Source organism: Pan troglodytes, chromosome 5, assembly GCF_028858775.2.
Source record: "Pan troglodytes isolate AG18354 chromosome 5, NHGRI_mPanTro3-v2.0_pri, whole genome shotgun sequence".
NCBI lineage: Eukaryota > Metazoa > Chordata > Mammalia > Primates > Hominidae > Pan > Pan troglodytes.
The window spans coordinates 139,177,150-139,198,165 of NC_072403.2; the positions used below are offsets into that span (position 1 = coordinate 139,177,150).

The 21,016-nt window shown below is 35.5% G+C and overlaps 1 protein-coding gene across 9 annotated transcripts in view; it reads right to left on the reverse strand.

The window, feature by feature from the left end:
- Positions 1–39: 39 nt before the first annotated feature.
- Positions 40–21,016, reverse strand: part of ECHDC1 (ethylmalonyl-CoA decarboxylase 1) — a 55,867-nt gene continuing 34,890 nt past the window's right edge. For 8 of the 9 annotated variants that reach the window (XM_009451752.5, XM_063812024.1, XM_063812025.1 and 5 more), the window contains one exon: positions 40–1,609. In XM_009451752.5, coding sequence (XP_009450027.1) covers positions 1,201–1,609 — 409 coding nt within the window. In that variant the 3' untranslated portion in view covers positions 40–1,200. 9 annotated transcript variants of the gene reach the window in all.

A 21,016-nucleotide genomic window follows, 5' to 3' on the forward strand; every position in this document is an offset into this window, starting at 1 on the left:
AACGGTGTTAGCAGACATGAATTCACTTTACACAAAATGTTGTAGACCACAAAATCCATTTTTATTTGGTAGTTTTTACATCTATGGCCAAATAGTATTGGGTTGACACAGTAATCTAGAGTTTACCTCTGAAAAAAAGTAATGTGAGTCTGTCTAACCATATTTTCCTAACTCAACAGTAGGATCATGATGGTACGGCAAATGCAAGTTATTTTTACCATGGTTCTCAAATGTGAATTGAATGTTACAGTAGCAAATACTTTTGACCTCTTGTGATGAGTCAGAACTAGAACTTAATTCTTTGACTTTCACATTTTTTAAAAAGTGTATTGCTGGGATCATAAACATTTTATGTTGTGCATTTTTATTACATTTACTTTTGAAAGATAGTTGTTAGAAGGTTCGTTGTTTTTCAGGAAAAAAAAGAAATCTGATGTAAAAATGCAAATTTATGTTGCAGGATGCTTCATGAGTCCCTTCGAGTGGTTTAAAACTACATCAACAGTAGTTGTTTATTACTAGTTGGAAATTCCAGGGCACACAAATGAATGTCCAATTGTAGAATCAGTTGACTTTCCATGTCATGGCTACCACTGTTTAGTAGATAATTTACAATAGAAAACTAACTATTGAAAAGAACAAATAAAGTTCCAAATTTGTAGTGGGTAGTGAGGTACATCTTTTTTTAAATGAAGGGCCATTTCCCATGAATTTTACTCCAGCTGTTTGGAGCAGAAGAAAATGATTGATCATACCCTTTCTTGTTTTCTTGTTCCCTGATACCTCCCCACTTTTGTTCTTTAGCAGCAACACTCAGTTATTTTGGTAAATTATTTCCAGGTAAAACAGAACAAAAATTGTATGAAAAGTAACACCAGGAATAGGTTTTGTATAGAAGCTCTCCTTTTAAACACTGCTCTTTGGTTATAAGCTAAGAATTATTATTGGAATTGACAGCAATAATTTTTAAGCCAAAAGTGTATATTTTAGCTAAATGTTCCAGATTACGCAGTAAATACCCAAGTGAGTAATTGGCAAGAAATGAGGTAAATGAGTTCAGATATTCAAATGATTAAAAGTAAGTCTGCATATTAATAGTAGCCTTCAAAGTAATTCTGATGTTCATATTTAATATCATTTAACATTTATACATATTAGTCACTGGAGCTTTACTTGGAGTACATCCACACGAAAAACCAATTATTTATTAAATTTTCCTTTCTTAGCAATAGCCTCTAAATTTGCAGGCCCACCCCAAACTGTTCCTAAAAGATCTCTTTCGTTTTGTAATGCTTCCTCCAAATATAGCTCTCTGCCTGAACAAACAGATTTTTTCAAAGCTCTAATTACTTCCGGTGGCCCTTGGATGAATTGCTTTAGCCATTCTTGTGCCTCTTCTAGAGATTTAGTTTCATCTGAAGACTGCAAGACCTCTTCAACCATTCCTATGTTTAGAGCATTTTTTGAATCCAGTTTAAGGGCCCCACTCAACACTTTGAGAGCTTGTCTACTTCCGATTATTTCAACTAGCCGGGTGGTGCCACCCCAGCTTGGTATTATGCCCATCTCTTTGTGGACGAATCTGATCTTACTCTCTGGAGTCATTAACCTGTAAAAGAAAAAAGAAAAGCTTAATTGTAACTCTCTCTGTATGCTCTAATCATAAAGTACTACCCATTCATGATCTGATGTGAATTCTCCATAGATGTTTATAGGTAGGTATATTAAAAACAATGTTTGAAAAATATGGCTGTTTCATCTAGAATTTAATTTACTAATAGTATTTAAAACTTCCCTTTGAAAACAGTATCATTTTTGTTGTGCTTGTTTACCCTTTGCAAACAAGAACCTTCTAAAAGCCCAAAGTTGATCTTTCTTAAGTGAGTGGTGACCTAATGAGAGGATGTGGATCAAGTGAAAGTATGGGAGTAGGAAATGTTAGGTGCATACTAAGAAAAACAAACCGAAAAGCATAGTAAGTTAAGGTTCTCAAAAGTCCTTAGGGGGGAAAAATGCTTTTTAAATACAGCATCTATTCAGCAAGTATTTACTAAGAACTACCAGTGCCAGGTGGTGGTTTAGGTGCTGAGACTACAGGAATGACCAAAACAAAACCCTTGTGCTCAGGAGCTGTTTTCAGTTTGGAGAGAAAGGCATTAAACCATATAAAGTCAGTGGCAATGAGTGCTTTATAGCAAAAAGAGAAAAAGAAAATGAGGCAGGAGACAAATGAATTGAGGATATGTGTGCTGGGGGTGTGCTATTTTCGATGAAGAAGGACACTGAATATTTGAGCAGCCACCTGAGGAAATGAGCAATGCAAAAATCTGGGAAAAGATGTTCCAGGAAGAAGGAATTGCAAGTGCAAAAGTCTTGAAGTAGAGAACTGCTTAGTATCTCTGGGGACGAGTACAGTGTAACTGGAACATGGGGGATAAAATGAGAAGCATACTTAACAGGCCTTAGTAAGGAGTTCGGATTTTATTTTTTAAGTGTAAAGTTATTTAGAGGAGGTCAACCAAAGCATTAACATCTGACATTTTACAAGGGCTGCTCTAGTTGCCATGTGCATGAAGAGCTTATTTAGCATTTCAAAGCTCTTATACCTTTTTTTTTTTTTTTTTTTTTTTTTTTTTTTTTTTTTTTTTAAGGAACTGATAATACAGCTATTGCAGAGCTAGGATTTAAACCCAGGCAGGTTGGCTTCAGTTATCTTCATGGTACACATAATAGCTAGACGAGGTGGAAGCAGGGATACCAGTAAGAAAGTTATTGATAGTGGCTTGGATTAGACTGATAGCAGTGAGTTTCCCTAACGGGTTCATTTTCCCCAATCATGGGATTTTTATGAATAGGATGATTAATAAGAAAGTATAACAATAAAGGGGAGTTAACATTTGCCAGTTCAACAGACTGAGTAAAGCTACACGATTTAGCTTTACTAAATAAACGCCCATGCGTTTTATTTTGACTGCATGCTTCAAGAAGCTTTCACTTCCAAATTACTCATTACAAAAAAGAAGACCTTAAGTTGGGTTGGCTTTCCAACGTGTTACATACTCAAATGCAGGTGATTTGGTTCTATTAGCACTAAGAACATCAAACTCAGTCTTTGACCCGAGAGAATTCTGACAAATGCCAACTTATTAATTCACTGGGAAACTTTCTCTTCACAGTTGTGAATTTCTACAAAGGAAAATATGCCTCCATTATGAACAATTGCTTCTAGAGGCAAATAGCTATGAAAAATAATAGTTTTCAAGAAATAATTTTAAAATTGGGAGGAAAAAAGAACAAGTCTTATAAAAATCTGAATTTATCACAATATTGTAAGAGGAGTACTGCCTTGTTAAAACAATATCAAAAGGAATAGAAATTACAGAAATAATGTCTAATATTCTTAGAAATAGGAATATTGTCAATATTGAACCCAATCCTATAAAGCTTTTTACATAATACGTTAAATATGTAACTGTTCTGAATTGAATCCTAGAATTGGTTCAGAGCTGTGCCTATAATGGAGTAAAGGACTATGCCAGGAATAGATTCATTTAGAATCAGCTGAACATAAAAACTGGTTAAAGTCCTAGATGTTGGAATAATGTAGGTGAGCTTATGACAACAAAAGTTATCACCTATGTAAGCACATTCATATTTGGAATTATTTGGTTCTAAAGAAAAATCATCATCTCTATGGTGATTTTTTTCCATTTGCCTTATTTTATAAGGTAAAGTGTGTCTTTTGGAATCATATTTTACAACTCCAACAAATCTTGAGGTTATCTTTGTAAAAATACCTTTTGTGATCAAAATCTAACATCCATTCTTTGCAAATTGTATACCTCGGGTGTGCTTATGTACTGATATACATTAAATATATATTAAATAAATATGACCAAAAAATTCATTGGTGATAAAAGAACACAAGTAGTTTCCTCTAATAAACAGAGCATTCAGATGGTAACCTTTACAGGACTCTTTTAACCTAAAAATGAAAGTTTAAATATAAAATTTAAAATGCTGAAAAACCTAATTTAAGAAGGACATTATATTAACAACAAGATATATCCCAAAATAGTTTCCTGATAGACCCTACAGGATTATACACTAATTCTTTCTAGAGTTTAGATGCAGTTACCTAGTAATATAATTATTGCAAGGGATAATCTATGTAGAGTAATGGAAGACTTAGCTCATAATTTTGAAGACTTATGACAGACTCAATTTATAAAACCATATTAAACTTGCTTATTTTGACAAGTAAAAGAATGATAAGTGTCTTCTGACTGTTTAATAGCATAATCATTGGCAATGTTTAAAATTTCCTCTGACATCCTGGGGCAAAGGAGATGAGATTAATCAAATGTGGATATATTTCTTGTTACTACTGTCTGGATGAAACAATGTTATAAGAAAGACTACTCATAACTGGGGAAAGAGTTTCACCTTTGACAGGTGATACAAAGTCAAGTGTTGATGATACCAGGAAGGACTGTTCAGTGAGTTACTACTTCTTGATGAGTTAACTCTTAAGTTTCAGGTCTTGAACAAATGTATTCAAGAACATTCTAAAAAATTACCAAATTTTACTAAAATAGGAAGTTTTTAGTGGAAAAGTTGCAAAAAAACAGCCTTTTTGTAATGTTGATTATTAAAGCAAGGTACTTCTAGTAAATTCTGTGATGAAGGATGGAAATATAAATAATTGAATTGGAAGAGTGTACAGCTTTGATGTGAAGTGCATACACTCAGAAGCCAGACTGCTGGGCTTGAAATCCTAGGATGGCCACTAGACTGGCTACATATCACACATTGTAAAATACAGCAAAGGCAAAAGAAACGTGGTACAAAGAGGAGAGGAAGATTCATCTCTAGATCTTAGGAAGTTACTTAACATCTCTGCGTCTCTTGATAGATACTTTGAACATATGTACTCCACAATTCTTTTATAGATAGAGTGTGTCTGTATGTTTTAAAAAATTGTGTGAAATTGCCTCAAACACATCTACAAGAGAATACAGTATTACCTACTTTTATTTAGAAATATAAAAGTTGTATATATTTTGTAGTCTGATACATAATAAACTCTGTATACTAGCTTTTAATACTATTAAGTTGGTGGTATTGATAGGTCCGTAAAAATAACAGTAGTGTTTCTGCTAGTGAAGTAGTATAAAGTTGTCCCCTGGACTAAAATCACATAATCTCTAAAATATTCAGAGTAAAAGAGCTATACTCAACATTGTATAACCAGCAAATACTCTTCTTCTTCGATGTTGGTTTTATAAATGGAGAGCACAAGAAATATTCAATTTTTATATTGCCAAATAAAGTTAGAAATAATACTGTATTCTAATACAGATATGGTTGAAGCAGAAGATTGCAAGCTGATCTTTTTTAAAAAACAGGTAAGACAGTTATCCCTCTAAGATTTCTTAGAACTGTCCAATACAAGTAACAAGATAAATATCTTGAAATTTTAAAGAAAACCATTGATGTTACAAAATTAACATGATGTTATACATTTAAAGTTTGGAATCACTGATTTAAATATAAATAAGCTTTAGTGTAGGGCCAGAAACTGCTAGTCCTTTTACACTGATTGCATAAAGGACCAAAGACAACAAAGTAAACTTGCTCGCATGGGGAAATATAGCATAGAAAATTATAGAATTAGCAACAGCATCTCTGACCACAAACAATACTTTAAAATTATGCCTCGAACATAAACTTACTTGTTCACACGTATATTTTCCTGGCACTTTCTCCCTTTTGTTTTCTACCATTTATAACATCACAAAACAAACTATGGAAAAGAGAAAGAACCCAAAAATTCTCCCTATAATCTCACCTTTCTGATTTCCAAGTCTCAGATGATTGGCTTCATGAGTTTCCATTCATTATACGCAAACAGACTGCTTGAGTAAGAAGGTATATAGTTGAATGTGTGAAAACTTTTATTTGTTGTGTGGTTGTGAAGGGGGAGCAGATATAAAAATGTTCTGTGATACTGAAGTCTGATTTTAACATTTAGTAATCCTGGCATGATCAGAGGTAAATTTTCTTGATGTCACAGCTCTAAAGTAAGAACTTCCAAGTAATGTGGTAACTACAAAACAAAGCAACATGGGCAGTGTGACTACTTCCTGAGGTGGACATCTCCTATTCAGAGTAAAGTTACTTCCAAATCAAAAATGGGATTTGTTATTTTTGAATTGGGGTGGGGGCGGGATTGTGTGTGTGCATGCATTTATTTGTGTGTGCAAGTGTGTGTAATATTGTACTTTATTTATGAAGCCAGTATTTTTTTTTTTTTTTTGAGACAGAGTCTCACTCTTTTGCCCAGGCTGGAGAGTAGTGGTACAATCTTGGCTCACTGCAACCTCTGCCTCCTGGGTTCAAGTGATTCTCCTGCCTCAGCCTCCCAAGTAGCTGGGATTACAGGTGCCCGCCACCAAGCCCAGCTAATTTTTGTATTTTTAGTATAGACGAGGTTTCACCATGTTGGCCAGGCTGGTCTCGAACTCCTTACATCAGGTGATCCGCCCACTTCGGCCTCCCAAAGTGCAAAAGGCTACCTTGTAAGTTCCCTTGGGATAAGAATGTTTACAGCTCCCTTTCTTTATAATATACTTTGAACTAATGGCTAGCAGCTGGAAATGCTAATACCTTGGCTGAGGGTTATTTATATTCATGAAAACAGCATTAGAGGTTGAAAACAGATAGGCAGGCTCTAAATTGGATAGTTGAGAATTTTATTTCACTAGGGAGATAAAGGAATAAAAATGTGCTTTTCATTTGGTGTATAAACAGCTCAATACCCCAAAGGAGAAATGGGAAAAGAAAATGCAGAGAATTCATACACATATAAATCAACCAACATATGAAAATTTATGCATCACCAAAAATCTCTAAAAAGGCAAATTTAAATATAATTTTTGATTATCAAAATTATAAAAGATATCTTAAAAGATTATACTCATTGTAAGAAAGGATGCTCTCAAATAGACACTTATTTTCTGCTGGTGGTAATATAAATTGGTAGAATCTTTCCTAGAAGATAACGTGGCTATTACCAAAAGCCTTGAACACTGCATATCCTTTCATTAAGTATTTGTGCTACTTACATGATTTTTTCAGGAAATAATCTGAAATGTGGATAAAGCCTTTTGCATAAGGTAATTATCACAGCATTAATCATTTTAGAGAAAAATTGGAAACAACAGACCTAACTGCAAGTGGAAATCTAGTACATGATCAGGTGTTACCTCAAATCACTGGAACACAGAAGGCAGAAGGCTTTCTAAAACAAATAGTGTTGGGACAAATTGCCATTTGGAAAAAAGATGAAATAAGATCCATTACTCACAGCATACATGAAAATAAGCTCAAAATGGATTAGATATGTAAATGTAAAACAAAACCATTCAAGTACTAGAAGAAACACGCATGAACTTTTCTATAACCTTGATATATGGAAAGGCTTTTAAACTACCACTCGAAATCCAGATGCAACTTTTAAAAAGATTGATAGATATGACTACTTTTGTGTGTGTGTGTCTGTTTTTTTTTAGACAGGGTCTTATTACTCCATTGCCCAGGCTGGAGTGCAGTGGCACAATCCTGGCTCATTGCAACCTCCGCCTCCCAGGTTCAAGTGACTCTCCTGCCTCAGCCTCCAGAGTAGCTGCAACTACACATGTGCCATCACACCCGGCTAAATTTTTATATATTTTTAGTTTCACCATACTGGCCAGGCTGGTCTCAAACTCCTGATCTCGTGATCCGCCTGCCTCGGCCTCCCAAAGCGGACCATGTTTTTTTAAAAAGGCTTGTGTGGCAAAAAAGAATAAAAAAAAACAAGCAAAGTCAAAAAACAAGCTGAGCAAATACATGCAAAACACTTCACAGATAATGACATTATCCCTAATACTTGAAGAACTTTAAAAAATTGAAGGAAAAAAACAAATATCCTGTTGAGAAATAAGCAAAATATGAATAAATAATTCACCAAAAAAAATTTTTTAATGGTCCTTAAGACATATGAAACTATAATCAACTTCACTTTAATATAAATGGGCTGTGCGCAGTGGCTCATGCCTGCAATCCCAGCACTTTGGGAGGCTGTGGATCACTTGAGCTCACAAGTTTGAGACCAGCCTGGGCAACATGACAAAACCCCGTCTCTACAAAAAATACAAAAATTAGCCAAGTGTGGTGGTGCACGCCTGTAGTCCCAGTTACTCCGGAGGCTGAGGTGGGAGGATGACTTAAGCCCTAGAGGCGGAAGTTGCAGTGAGCAGTGATCGTACCACTATACACCCCAGCCTGGGTGAGACAGAGCAAGACCTTGCCTCAAAAAGAAAAAAAAAGAGAAAAAAAAGAAATGCATATTAAAACTATGCTGAAATATTGTTCCTTACCCATGAAATTGGCAAATTCAAAAGCTTAATAGTAGGCTATGTTGACAAGGCTAAGTGAAACAGACTAGAGGGAATGCAAGACTTGTCTATCTCTTATGGAAGAAAATTAGGCAATAATTAATAAATATTCATTAACTCATTAATATTTATTTAACTTTTGATTTAGCAATCCTATTTCTAGTGTTTATCCTTAAGATATGCCATTAGTGTTACTAAAAAGTATAGATAAAGTTATTCACTACAACATTCTAACATATTCAAGACATAAAATAAGGCTGGAAACAAGGGAAAAAATTTAAACTGAATGCAAAAACTAAAGCAAGGTATTTTCAAATGAAATCACATTGAGGGATAAGAAAAGGAAAAATCAGGCAGACAGCTAAGGCTAGTCCTTGGAGAAATAGCCTGAAAAATCACAGCTACAGGCACAAACAGAACAACCTGGGGAAAAACTAAACTGCAACTACACTAATAAGAAAGCAAGGCCCAACAGAGAAGCCTTTTTTCCTTTGTGTGATTAGCAGGCTTCCAGGAAAAAGGTTCCTCCCCTTTTCAGGCATATACATGGTAGGCTCTGTGGGAACCTGCAAAGGAATGGGGGTGGGCTTACCTGAAACAGACCTGCAGTTAAACAAACAAGAGAAGCTTCACTTTGTGCTTACCCAAGACATACCCACAGCTGCAGAGATAAGGAGAGTTACACAAATAGCTACAGAGATGAGGGGAGTTTCTTATAAAAGCTTTTGGATTCAACTGTAAAAACAGAAACCCACTCAGGCCCCCTCTCCACTACAAAGAGCTTTCTTCTTTCACTTATTAAACTTTGACTCCAACCTCCCCCTTGCGTCCACGCTCCTTAGTTTTCTTGATTGTGAGACAAGGAGCTCGGATAACACCTCAGACAATGAGACCATTCACTCAAGACCATTTCAACATCAAAGAAGGAGAAACAACAAAAACAACAGTGAACTAATGTAAGTAACTTTTGGACACAGTACAATACTTTATTTACCCTTAGTCTAGGTGAAAAAAATATATGATACACAAAGATAAAACACAATAGCAAAATGTTAAAAATTGTTGGACCTGAATGAATGGCACAGGGAAATTATTTGTATTACTGTCATGCCTTTCCTGCAAGTTTGTAATTATTTCAAAATTAAAAATTAAAAAATACAATTCCAGTTTCTCTCTCACACCAAATTCAATAGTAAAATATTAAACATTAGACATATAAAAATGTGTACATGCTTTTTTTTGCCAAAAGTTGATGCTAAAAGCCAAGCAGTCTGAGTTTGTCATTTTCTATTTTCTAAGGTAGTTTTGAGAGATTTTTCTCTATTTTCCCATGTTTTTAGAATAACTGGAATTAGAAAGTAGAATCAAGGAATGAGTGTTTTAAGTACTTCCTGAAGCACATTCTGGAATCTTGATCTTGAAACCAAGCTAACCATCCATACTACAGGTATAATTATGTTTAAAATAATGTCTATATCAGAGAATCCTTTATAAATAAGGTATACAGTCATGCACTGAATAACAACATTTCAGTCAGCAATGGACTGTATGATAATGATCCCATAAAATTATAATGGGGCTGAAAAATTTCTATAGCCTGGTGACATCATCGCCATTGTAATGTCATAGAACAATGCTTTACTCACATTTTTGTGGTGATGCTGTTAAAAACAAACTTACTGCACTGCTACCTGTACAGAAGTATAGCACATACAATTATGTACATTACATAATACTTGATAATAATAAATGACCATGTTAATGGTTCGGGTATTTACTGTACTATACTTTTTTTTTTTTTTTGAGAAAGGGTCTCACTCTGTCCCCCAGGCTGGAGTGCAATGGTGCCATAATGGCTCAATGCAGCCTTGACCTCCTGGCCTCAAGCGATCCTCCTGCCTCATCCTCCCTCAGGAATGGGACTACAGGCGTGTGCCACCATTCCTGGCTATTTTTTTTATTTTTTGTGTCTCACTATGTTGCCCAGGCTGGTCTCCAACTCCTGAGCTTAAGCAATCCTCCTGCCTTGGCCTTCCCAAATGCTGGGATTGCAGGCATAAGCCACCACACCTGACCTATACTTTTTATGTTATTTTACAGTGTTATTTTACTTTTATATGTAGAAAGTTAAATGCAAAATAGCCTCAGGCAGGTCCTTCAGGAGGAATTCCAGAAGACAGCATTATTATCATAGGAGATCACAGCTCCATGCATGTTACTGCCCCTGAAGATGTTCCAGTGGGGTAAGATGTGGAGGGGTAGGACAATGATATATGTGGAGGGGTAGGACAATGATATGGATGATCCTGACTCTATGTAGGCCTAGGCTAATGTGTGTGTTTGTCTTAGCTTTTAATAAAAAAAAAAAAAACTTTTAAAAAAGATGAATAAAATAAAAATAGAAAAAGCTTATAGAATAAGGATATAAAAAAAGAAAATACTTTCGTACAGCTGTAAAATGTGTTTGTGTTTTACATGAAGTGCTATTACAAAAGAATAAAAAAGTTTTTTAAAATTAAAAAGCTTATATAGTACAAAAGTTACAGTTAATGCTGTCTTCTGGAATTTCTTCTGAAGGACCTGCCTGAGGCTGTTTACATTTAATTTTTTAAGTGTAAAAGTAAAAGGAGTACATTCTAAGTGTACAGTAATGTCCTAGGCCTTCACATTCACTTGCCACTCACTCACTCACTTACCCAGAGAGACTTTCAGTCCTGCAAGCTCCATTCACCATAAATACCCTATATGAGCATTCAATTTTTTATCTTTTATACAGTATTTTTACTGTACCTTTTCATTTAGATACACAAATACTTACCATTGTGTTACAACTGCCTATAGTATTCAATACAGTAACAGGCTTTACAGGTTTGTAGCCTAGGAGCAATAAGCTATACCATATAGCCGAGGTATGTAGTAAGCTGCGCCCTAGAAGGTATCATTAGGTTTGTTTAACTACATACTATGATGTCTGCACAACAACAAAATCACGTAATGACACATTTGTCATAATGTGTTCCTATCATTAAGCAATACATGACTGTATGTGGGTACTATTACTGTTTTCTAAAAAGTATCTAAGCAAGCATTTAAAAAAATAAAAATACAGTTTACAAAATTAACTTAGAGTAACAAAGTTAGCACTTTTCACTGGCAATCAAATAGAAATATAAAAGTTAGCAACAAATCTGACAATTAAATTCCCTATGCCAAGCCCATACGTGGTAGGTAGATTGGCCCCGAAGAGATGACCTAATCTCTGGCAACTGTGCATGTGTTACCATACATGGCAAAAGAGACTGCAGATGTAACTAAAGTTAAATCCTTAAAATAGGAAAATTATCCTGGATTAACTGAGTGGACCCAATCTAATCATGAGAACACTTAAAAGCAGAGAAATTTTTCCAGCTGTAGTCAGAGAAATGCAGCATAAGGATAAATAAGAGAGATTCAAAGTATGAGAGGAACTTGACTCACCACTGCTGGAGGAGCCACATGGAAAGCATGAGAAGGAATTCAGAAAGCCTCTAGGAGCAAAGACTCATCCCCGATCTGGCAGCAAGGAAACAGGGACTTCGGTCCTTCAAGTGCGTGTAACCAAATTCTACCAGTTGGAACCTGGGTGAGCCTGGGAATGAATCCTCCCCTAGAGTCTTCAGAGCCCACTGCAACTGACACTTAGATTTTGGTCTCATGAGACAAGGTTTAGAAAAACCAGCTGAGCCCAGCTAGACTTCAGACCTACACATCTATGAGATAATAACGTGTTGTTTTAAGCCACAGAATTTGTGGTAGTTTGTTATAGCAGCAATAGAAAACTACTACATGTATTAGCATTTTCTTAATTTATATTTCATTCTAAATATCTTTAATTTGTCAAGGTGGATTAAAAAATGAGAGGCTATATTACCACATTTCTAGCTTTTCATTTCCTCACATTAATTTTGTCACTAAAATGGAAACATAATGCTTGACTAGATTCTGACCACTGAGAAATACCAATTTTTAATTCATGTTAGTCTTTTGCTTTTAAAAATGTTTTTTAAAAGCCATTTTCTCTTGGAATATTTTACATGAAAAGTATGACTCAAGTGAGGGTCTATCTATGCAAAGTAGAACTGAGTGTTTCCGACATACGTATACATTACATCTATTACCAGCTGGTGCTCACAGGGTTTTGCGGGAAGGGGACAGTGTTAGAATGCTACATGAGTTCATTTCTTTTATATATTCATATTAAGTGTATCTCCATCTGCTGAAGTACTTCCATTGGCATGGATGAAAATGTCAGTTGAGTGAATTCCAGGCAATTCTCCAAGGTAAGAAAGTTAAACAAGCGAAAAGGGCCAACACATATAAAGAAGGAACTTATCTTTTTAGCAAACGCTATGAAAGCTTTCGGTGTTTTTTTAGAACAAGCAGACATTCTTAGGAAATAATTAAAACAATCTGTCATAGAAAGTAACTGATGAGGTACTGATAAAATTAAGTGGAAAAAATCAGCTAGAGGAACTTGTACTGATTTATCACTTCCTGGAAACTGGGGCTAGTAATGTAGTTCATTCAGTATGCAATCCTCTCTATTAGCCTCTAACATTTAAGAACTATAGTTGCTTTTGGTATGCGGGTTTTAAAAGGGCTGAGTAGCCTAGGACAGTGCTTGTCAAATTTCTCTGGTCAAGGATCAATTTCTTCTTCATTTTTAAAGAAACTTTCTAATCGATTGCAGACCAATAATTTTGTAAAATATAACAAAAACATATTACTAGAAAAATGAAACAAAAAACCAAGACACAAGGTTTGTGAATGGCTGTGCCTAGCACATGTGGGTGCTGAAATATGTTTAATAATAAACAGACACCACTTTCAGAAAAGCTGGTTCAAAAATGGATAGGTTTTCATCAGAAGCTTCTCAACAAAAGCACCTGGTATATCCAGATACTTAGAGTAGGCAGTACCCTCAGACATCTTGTAACATATAAAATTAAATATTTAATGAAGCTCTAGGATGCATTACATTTTCTTCAATTAGAGAATGACAGCTAGGCAATTTAGCAGTATTAAAGGATTAAATAATCTCTGATTATTTTTCCTGCTATTGTGCTTTTTTGTCCTAAACCCTAACTACACTTAAACATAGATGAGAAATCAATATGAAGAATAGTACAAAAGTCTAATAAAGGTGAACACCGGAATCTATGTTAGAGGGTTTTCACTTGTTCCAAATAACATCTAAAAAGTCTTAATTTTCATTTCCTTTTACACAGAGGATTTTTCAGTGTAATAATGCACACTTGCATGTAGCTTAAGATTCTTTTTTTTTTCTTTTTGAGACAGAGTCTCGCTCTTGTTGCCCAGGTTGGAGTGCAGTGCTGCGATCTCAGCTCACTGCAACCTCTGCCTCCCGGGTTCAAGTGATTCTCCTGCCTCAGTCTCCTGAGTAGCTGGAATTACAGGCGCCCACCACCATGCCCAGCTAATTTTTGTATTTTTAGTAGAGACGGGTTTTCACCAAGTTGGCCAGGCTGGTCTCGAACTCCTGACCTCAGGTGATCCACCCACCTCGATCTCCCAAAGTGCTGGAATTACAGGCTTGACCCACTGTGCCCAGCCTTAAAATTCTTTTAATTATATACTTAGATGTATGTTTTATATTTATATATGTATTGAAATTATATATTTCATAACTACCTGTATTCAGTGTAAAGTGAGGAATGCATTTAATACTTTCACACATACAGCATTTCCTGTTTAGTCTCATATCAAGCATAAAGCCAATGACTGCTTCCTCCTCACAGAATAAAATGTAATAATAGCAGCATTCTAATGCAATCTGCACTGATGACAGCAGAGGGCACTGTCATATAAAATAACTTTTTTTTATTGTGCATAAGAATTTTGTGCATTATTGAACACTAGTTTTCAAGAGGCTAGGATTTCTGTAAACTGTCTTATATACCAAGAAAACTAGAAAATCCCTATTTGTGTGAGCATGAAGTGACATATTTTAACTGATGAATTGAAACCTGAGTCATAAATTATAAAAAGAAAAATTAATATAAAATTTACTGTTTTTCATAAGTTAGCATACTGAAGCTTTTCTCATTCTATTTCTACTACTATATGATGCCATTTATATGAAGTCAAAAAAATAAAAAATATATTTATTATAGAATATTTAGCTTATAAAACTATAAAGGAAAGCAAGAAAGTAATTACCATAAAATTCAGGGTAAAAGCCAAGTTGTGAATACAACAGGAAAGTTCTTGAAGGAAATTCAAAGTGCTAATCCAGTGAACACATGAATAATAAGGAAGCGAAACAGTCTTATTGCCGATGTGAAGAAAGTTTTAGTGGTCTGGATAGAAGACCAAACCAGCCACAGCATTTCCTTAAGCCAAAGGCTAATCCAGAACAAGGCTCTAACTCTCTTCAACACTACAAAGGCTGAGAGAGGTAAGGAAGCTGCAGAAGAAAAATCTGACACCAGCAGAGGTTGGTTTATGAGGTTTAAGGAAAGAAGTCATCTCCATAATATAAAGGTGCAAACTGAAGCAGTAAGGGGTAACACAGAAGCTGCAGCAAGTGATCCTGAAGATCTAGCTAGGGTTATTGATGAAGGTGGCTACACTAGATAACAGATTTTTACTGTAATATTAATGATCATTTGGCAGTATTCCCTGTGAGCCAGTGGTGACAGTGGCCATGGGGCGACACTCCTCCACCTTTGGAAAGGGGAGAAAAGACTGGAAAGGTCTATGTCTTGTGGTCTGAGTTACAGCTCAGACAAGTCAGAACACCGGCTAGACTTCTAAAGTTTTTGACTCTAGTGTCAGGCTCCCAGACAGCACCTCTGGACTTGTCCAGAGTCTAGTGGAAATCACCACCCTGCAGGGAAGAATACAGGCCTGGATGGCTTTGCCACTTGCTGATTGTAGAGTCCTAGTCCCTCAAGTGAACATAGGCAGTATCCAGGGGATGGTTATGGAAGGCCTTGGGCAAGACCCAGTGCTGTGCTAGCTTCAGATGTGACCCAGCACAGTCCTAGTGGCGATGGCCATAGGGTTACTTAGTTCACTCCACCCTCAGCTCCACGGGGCTCAGCAGAGAGAGAGAGAGAGATGTCATTTGTTTGGGAGAAAGTGAGGGAAGAGAACAAGAGTCTCTGCCTGGTAATCCAGAGAATTCTTCCGGATCTTCTCCAAGACCATCAAGGCAGTATCTCCAGAAGTCTGCAAGAACCAGAGCATTACGGGGCTTCGGGTGCCCTCTAAAGCAGATACAGCTTAGATCACAACACCTACGTCCTTCTGAATATCTAGAAAGCCTTTCCAAGAAGGACCACTACGAACAAGCTCAGACTGTGAAGATTATAATAAATACCTAATTCTTCAATGCCCAGATGCCAAAGAACATCTACAAGTACCAAGGCTGCCTAGGAAAACATGTACCCACCAAATGAACTAAACAAGGCACCACAGACCACTACTGGAAAAAGAGACACGTGACTTTTCAGACAGAGAATTCAAAGTAGCTGTTTTGACAAAACTCAAAGAAATTCAAGATAACACAGAGAAGGAATTCAGAATCCTATCAGATAAATTTAAGAACAAGATTGAAATAAAAAGAACCAAGCAGAAATTCTAGAGCTGAAAAATGCAACTGGCATACTATTGAAGAATGCATCAGAACTTTTTATGGCATAACTTTTTATGGCAGAACTGATCTAGCAGAAGAAAGAATTAGTGAGCTTGAAGACAGGCTATTTGAAAATATAGTCAGAGAAGACAAAAGAAAAAAGATAAAAAAGCATCCCTACAGGATATAGAAAATAGTCTCAAAAGGGCAAATCTAAGAGTTATTGGCCTTAAAGAAGAGGTAGAGCAAGAGACAGGGTTAGAAAGTTTATTCAAAGGAATAATAACAAAGAGCTTCCAACACCTAGAGATAGATATCAATACCCAAGTACAAGAAGGTTATAGAGCAGCAAAGCAGATTGAACCCAAACAAAAGTACCTCAAAGCATTTAATAAACTTCCAAAGGTCAAGGATAAAAACATGGTCTGTAATAAAGAAAGGATCCTAAAAGCAGCAAGAGAAAAGAAACAACACACAATTAAGCTCCAATATGTCTGGGAGAAGACTTTTCAGTGAAAACCTTACAGGCCAGGAGAGAATGGTACGACATATTGCAAGTGCTGAGGGAAAAATCCTTTTATGCTAGAATAGTATATTCTGCAAAAATACCTTCAAACATGAAAGAGAAATAAAGACTTCCAGACAAACAAAAGCTGAGGGATTTCATCAACACCAGACCTGTCCTACAAGAAATATTAAAGGGAGCACTCTAATCAGAAAGAAAACGATGTCAATGAGCCATAAGAAATCATCTGAAGGTAAAAAACTCACTGATAATAGTAAGCATACAGAAAAACACAGAATATTAAAACACTGTAACTGTGTCTTATCTCAAGTAGAAAGACCAAATGATGAACCAATCAAAAATAATAACTACAACTTTTCATGACATAGACAGTATACAACAAAAAATTAAAAAGCCAGAGGATAAAGTTAAGGCATAAAGTTTTTATTATTTTCTTTTTGCATGTTTGTTTGTTTATCCAAACAATGTTCAGTTGTTATCAGCTTAAAATAATGGGTGATAAGATAGTATTTGCAAGCCTAATAAGATGCAGTATTTGCAAGCCAAAAAACATAAAAGATACACAAAACAATTAAAAGCAAGAAGCTAAATCAAATCACTGAGAACATCATCATCACAAAAAGGAAGAAGAAAAGAAAGAGAAGACCACAAAACAACCCAAAAAACAAATAAAATGGCAGGAGTAAGTCCTTACCTACCGATAATAATATTGAATGTACATGGACTAAACTCTCCAATCAAAAGACACAGACTGGTTGATGGATTAAAAAAAAAAAAAAAAGACCAAATGATCTGTTGTGTACCAGAAACACATTTCACCTATAAAGACACACGAAGACTGAAAATAAAGAAATGGAAAAAGATATTCCATGACAATGAAAACAAAAAGAAAACATGAGTATCTATATTTATTTCAGACAAAATAGATTTCAAGACAAAAATTGTTAAGAAGAGATGAAGAAAGTCACTATATAATGATAAATGGGTCAATTAAGCAAGAAGATATGACAATTTTTATGCCACCCATCACTGGAGCACCCAGATATATACAGGAAACATTATTAGAGCTAAAGTGAGAGATAGGCCCCAATACAATAACAGCTAGAGACTTCAACACCCCACGTTCAGCATTTGATACGGTTTGGATTTGGGTCCTCACCCAAATCTCATGTAGAATTGTAATCCCTAATGTTGTAGGAGGAGGTGATTGGATCATGGGGGCAGCCGTCCCCCTTGGTGTTCTTGTGATAGTGAATGAGTTCTCATGAGATTTTGTTTAAAAGTGTGTAGTACCCTTCCCCTTTTCTCTCTTTCTCCTGCTCCAGCCATGTAGAACGTGCCTGCTTCCCCTTCATCTTCTGCCATGATTGTACATTTCCTGAGGATTCCCCAGCCATGCTTCCTGTACTGCCTGTGGGACTGTGAGCCAATTAAACCTCTCTTCTTTATAAATTACCCAGTCTCAGGTAGTTCTTTATAGCAATGCAAGAATGGACTAATACAGCACTGGACAGATCTTAGAGACAAAAAATCAACAAAGAAACATCAGACTTAATCTGCACTATAGAAACAAATGTACCTAATAGATATTCATGCAATATTTTCTCCAAGAGCTGGAGAATACACATTCTTTTCCTCAGCACATGGATCATTCTTAAAAGTAGACTGTATGTTTGGTCAAAAGACAAATCTTAAAATATTCAAAAAATTAAAATAATAAACATCTTCTGTGATCACAATGGAAACTACAAATCAATAACAAGATGAATTTTGGAAATTACACAAATACATGGAAATTAGACAATATGCTCCTGAATGGCCAATGGGTCAATAAAAAATTAAGAAGGAAACTGAAAATTCTCTTAGAACAAATGATAATGAAGTACAACATACCAAAACCTATGGGATACAGCAAAAGCAGTACTAACAGGGAGTTTATAGCTATAAGTGCCTACATCAAAAAACAAGAAAAATTTCAAATAACCTAATAATGCATCTTAAAGAACTAGAAAAGCAAGAGCAAGCCAAACTCAAAATTAGTAGAAGAAATACTAAAGATCAGAGCAGAAATAAATGAAATCTAAATTAAAAAAATATTGACTGGGCATGGTGGCTCACGCTTGTAATCCCAACACTTTGGGAGACCAAGGCGGGCAGATCACGAGGTCAGGAGTTTGAGACCAGCCTGACCAACATGGTGAAAGCCCATCTCTACTAAAAATACAAAAATTAGCTGGGCATGGTGGCATGCACCTGTAATCCCAGCTACTCAGGAGGCTGAGGCAGGAGAATCACTTGAACCTAGGAGGTGGAGGAGGTTGCAGTGAGCTGAGATTACACCACTGCACTCCAGCCTGGGTGACAGAGTGATACTCTGTCTCAAAAAAAAAAAAAAAAAAAAAAAGACAGAAAGAAAATAATACAAAAGAGCAATGAAACAAAAAGTTGTTTTTTTTGAAAAGTCAAACAAAATTGAAAAATCTTTAGCCAGACTAACAAAGAAAAAAAAAGAGAAATTCCAAATAAATAAAACCAGACATGAAAAAGGAGACATTATAACTGATACTGCAGAAATTCAAGGATTATTAGTGGCTACAATGAGCAACTACATGTCAATAAATTGGGAAATCTAGAAGAAATGGACAAAGTCCTAGACACATAAAACCTACCAAGATTAAGTAGGAAGAAATTCAAAACCTGAACAGACCAATAACTAGTAAGGAGATTGAAGATGTAATAAAAAGTCTCCCAGTAAAGAAAAGCCCAGGATGCAATGGCTTCATTGCTAAATTCTGCCAAACATTTAAAGAAGAACTAATCGCAATCCTACTCAAACTATTCCGATATTCTGAAAAATAGAGGAGGGGATACTTCCGAACTCACTCTGTGAGGCAAGTATTACCCTGATACCAAACCAGATAAAGACACATCAAAAAAAGAAAACTATAGGCCAATATCTCCAATGAATATTGGTGCAAAAATCATCAACAAAATACTAGCAAACTGAATTCAACAATATATTAAAAAGATCATTCAACATGACCAAGTGAAATTTATCTCTGGGATGCAAGGATGGTTCAACGTACACAAATCAGTCAATGTGAAACATCATACCAACAGAATGAAGGACAAAAGCTATATAATAATTTGGATTCATGCTGAAAAAGCATTTGATAAAATTCAATATCCCTTCATGATAAAAAACTACCAAGAAACTAGGTATAGAAGGAACATACATCAACATAATAAAGGCCATATACATATATGACAGACCTTCAGTTAGTATCATACTGAATGGGGAAAAGGTAAAAGCCTTCTCTCTAAGATCTACAACACAACAAGGATGCCTACGTTCACAACTGTTATTCAACATAGTACTGGAAGTCCTAGCTAGAGCAATCAGACAAGAAAAAGATATAAAGGACATCCAAATTGGAAAGGAAGAAATCAAATTATCCTTGTTTGTAGATTATACAATCTATGTCTGGAAAAAGCCTAAAGTTGCAAAATAAAAAATCAACATACAAAAATCAGTAGCTTTTCTATATGTAAACAGTGAACAATTTGAAAAAGAAATCAAAACAGTAATCCCATTTACAATAGCCACACATAAAATTAAATACCTAGGAATTAACCAAGGAAGTGAAACATGTCTATAATGAAAACTATAAAACACCAATGAAAGAAATTGAAGTGGACATTAAAAATGAAAAGATACTCCATGTTCGTGGATTGGAAGAATCAACATTGTTAAAATGTCCATTCTACCCAAAGCAATCTAGATATTCAGTGTAATTCCCATCAAAATACCAATGACATTCTTCACATAAACCGAAAAAAAGATCCTAAAATTTATATGGAACCACAAAAAACACAGAATAGCCAAAACTATGCTCAGCACAAAGAACAGCCCTGGAGGAATCACATTACCTGACTTCAAATTATACCACAGAGCTGCAAAAACCAAAATAGCATAAAAACAGACAACCAGTGAAACAGAATAGAGAACCCAGAAACAAATCTACACATATACAGGCAACTCATTGTCAACAAAGGTACCAAGAACATACACTGGAGAAAACACAGTCTCTTCAATAAATGATGCTGGGAAAACTGGATATTTATATGCAGAAGAATGAAATTAGACCCCTATCTATCACCACATACAAAAATCAAATCAAAATAAAGAAAAAAAAACCCAGAAAACAAACAACAAAACACACACACACACACACGCACAGGAAAAAACAGATTAAAGACAAATTTAAGACCTCAAACTCTGGAACCACTACCAGAAAACACTGGCGAAAATCTTAGGGTCACTGTACTTGGCAAAAATTTCTTGAGAAATATTCCACAAGCCCTTTCTCACATTGCTATTAAGAACTACTTGATACTGGGTAATTTATG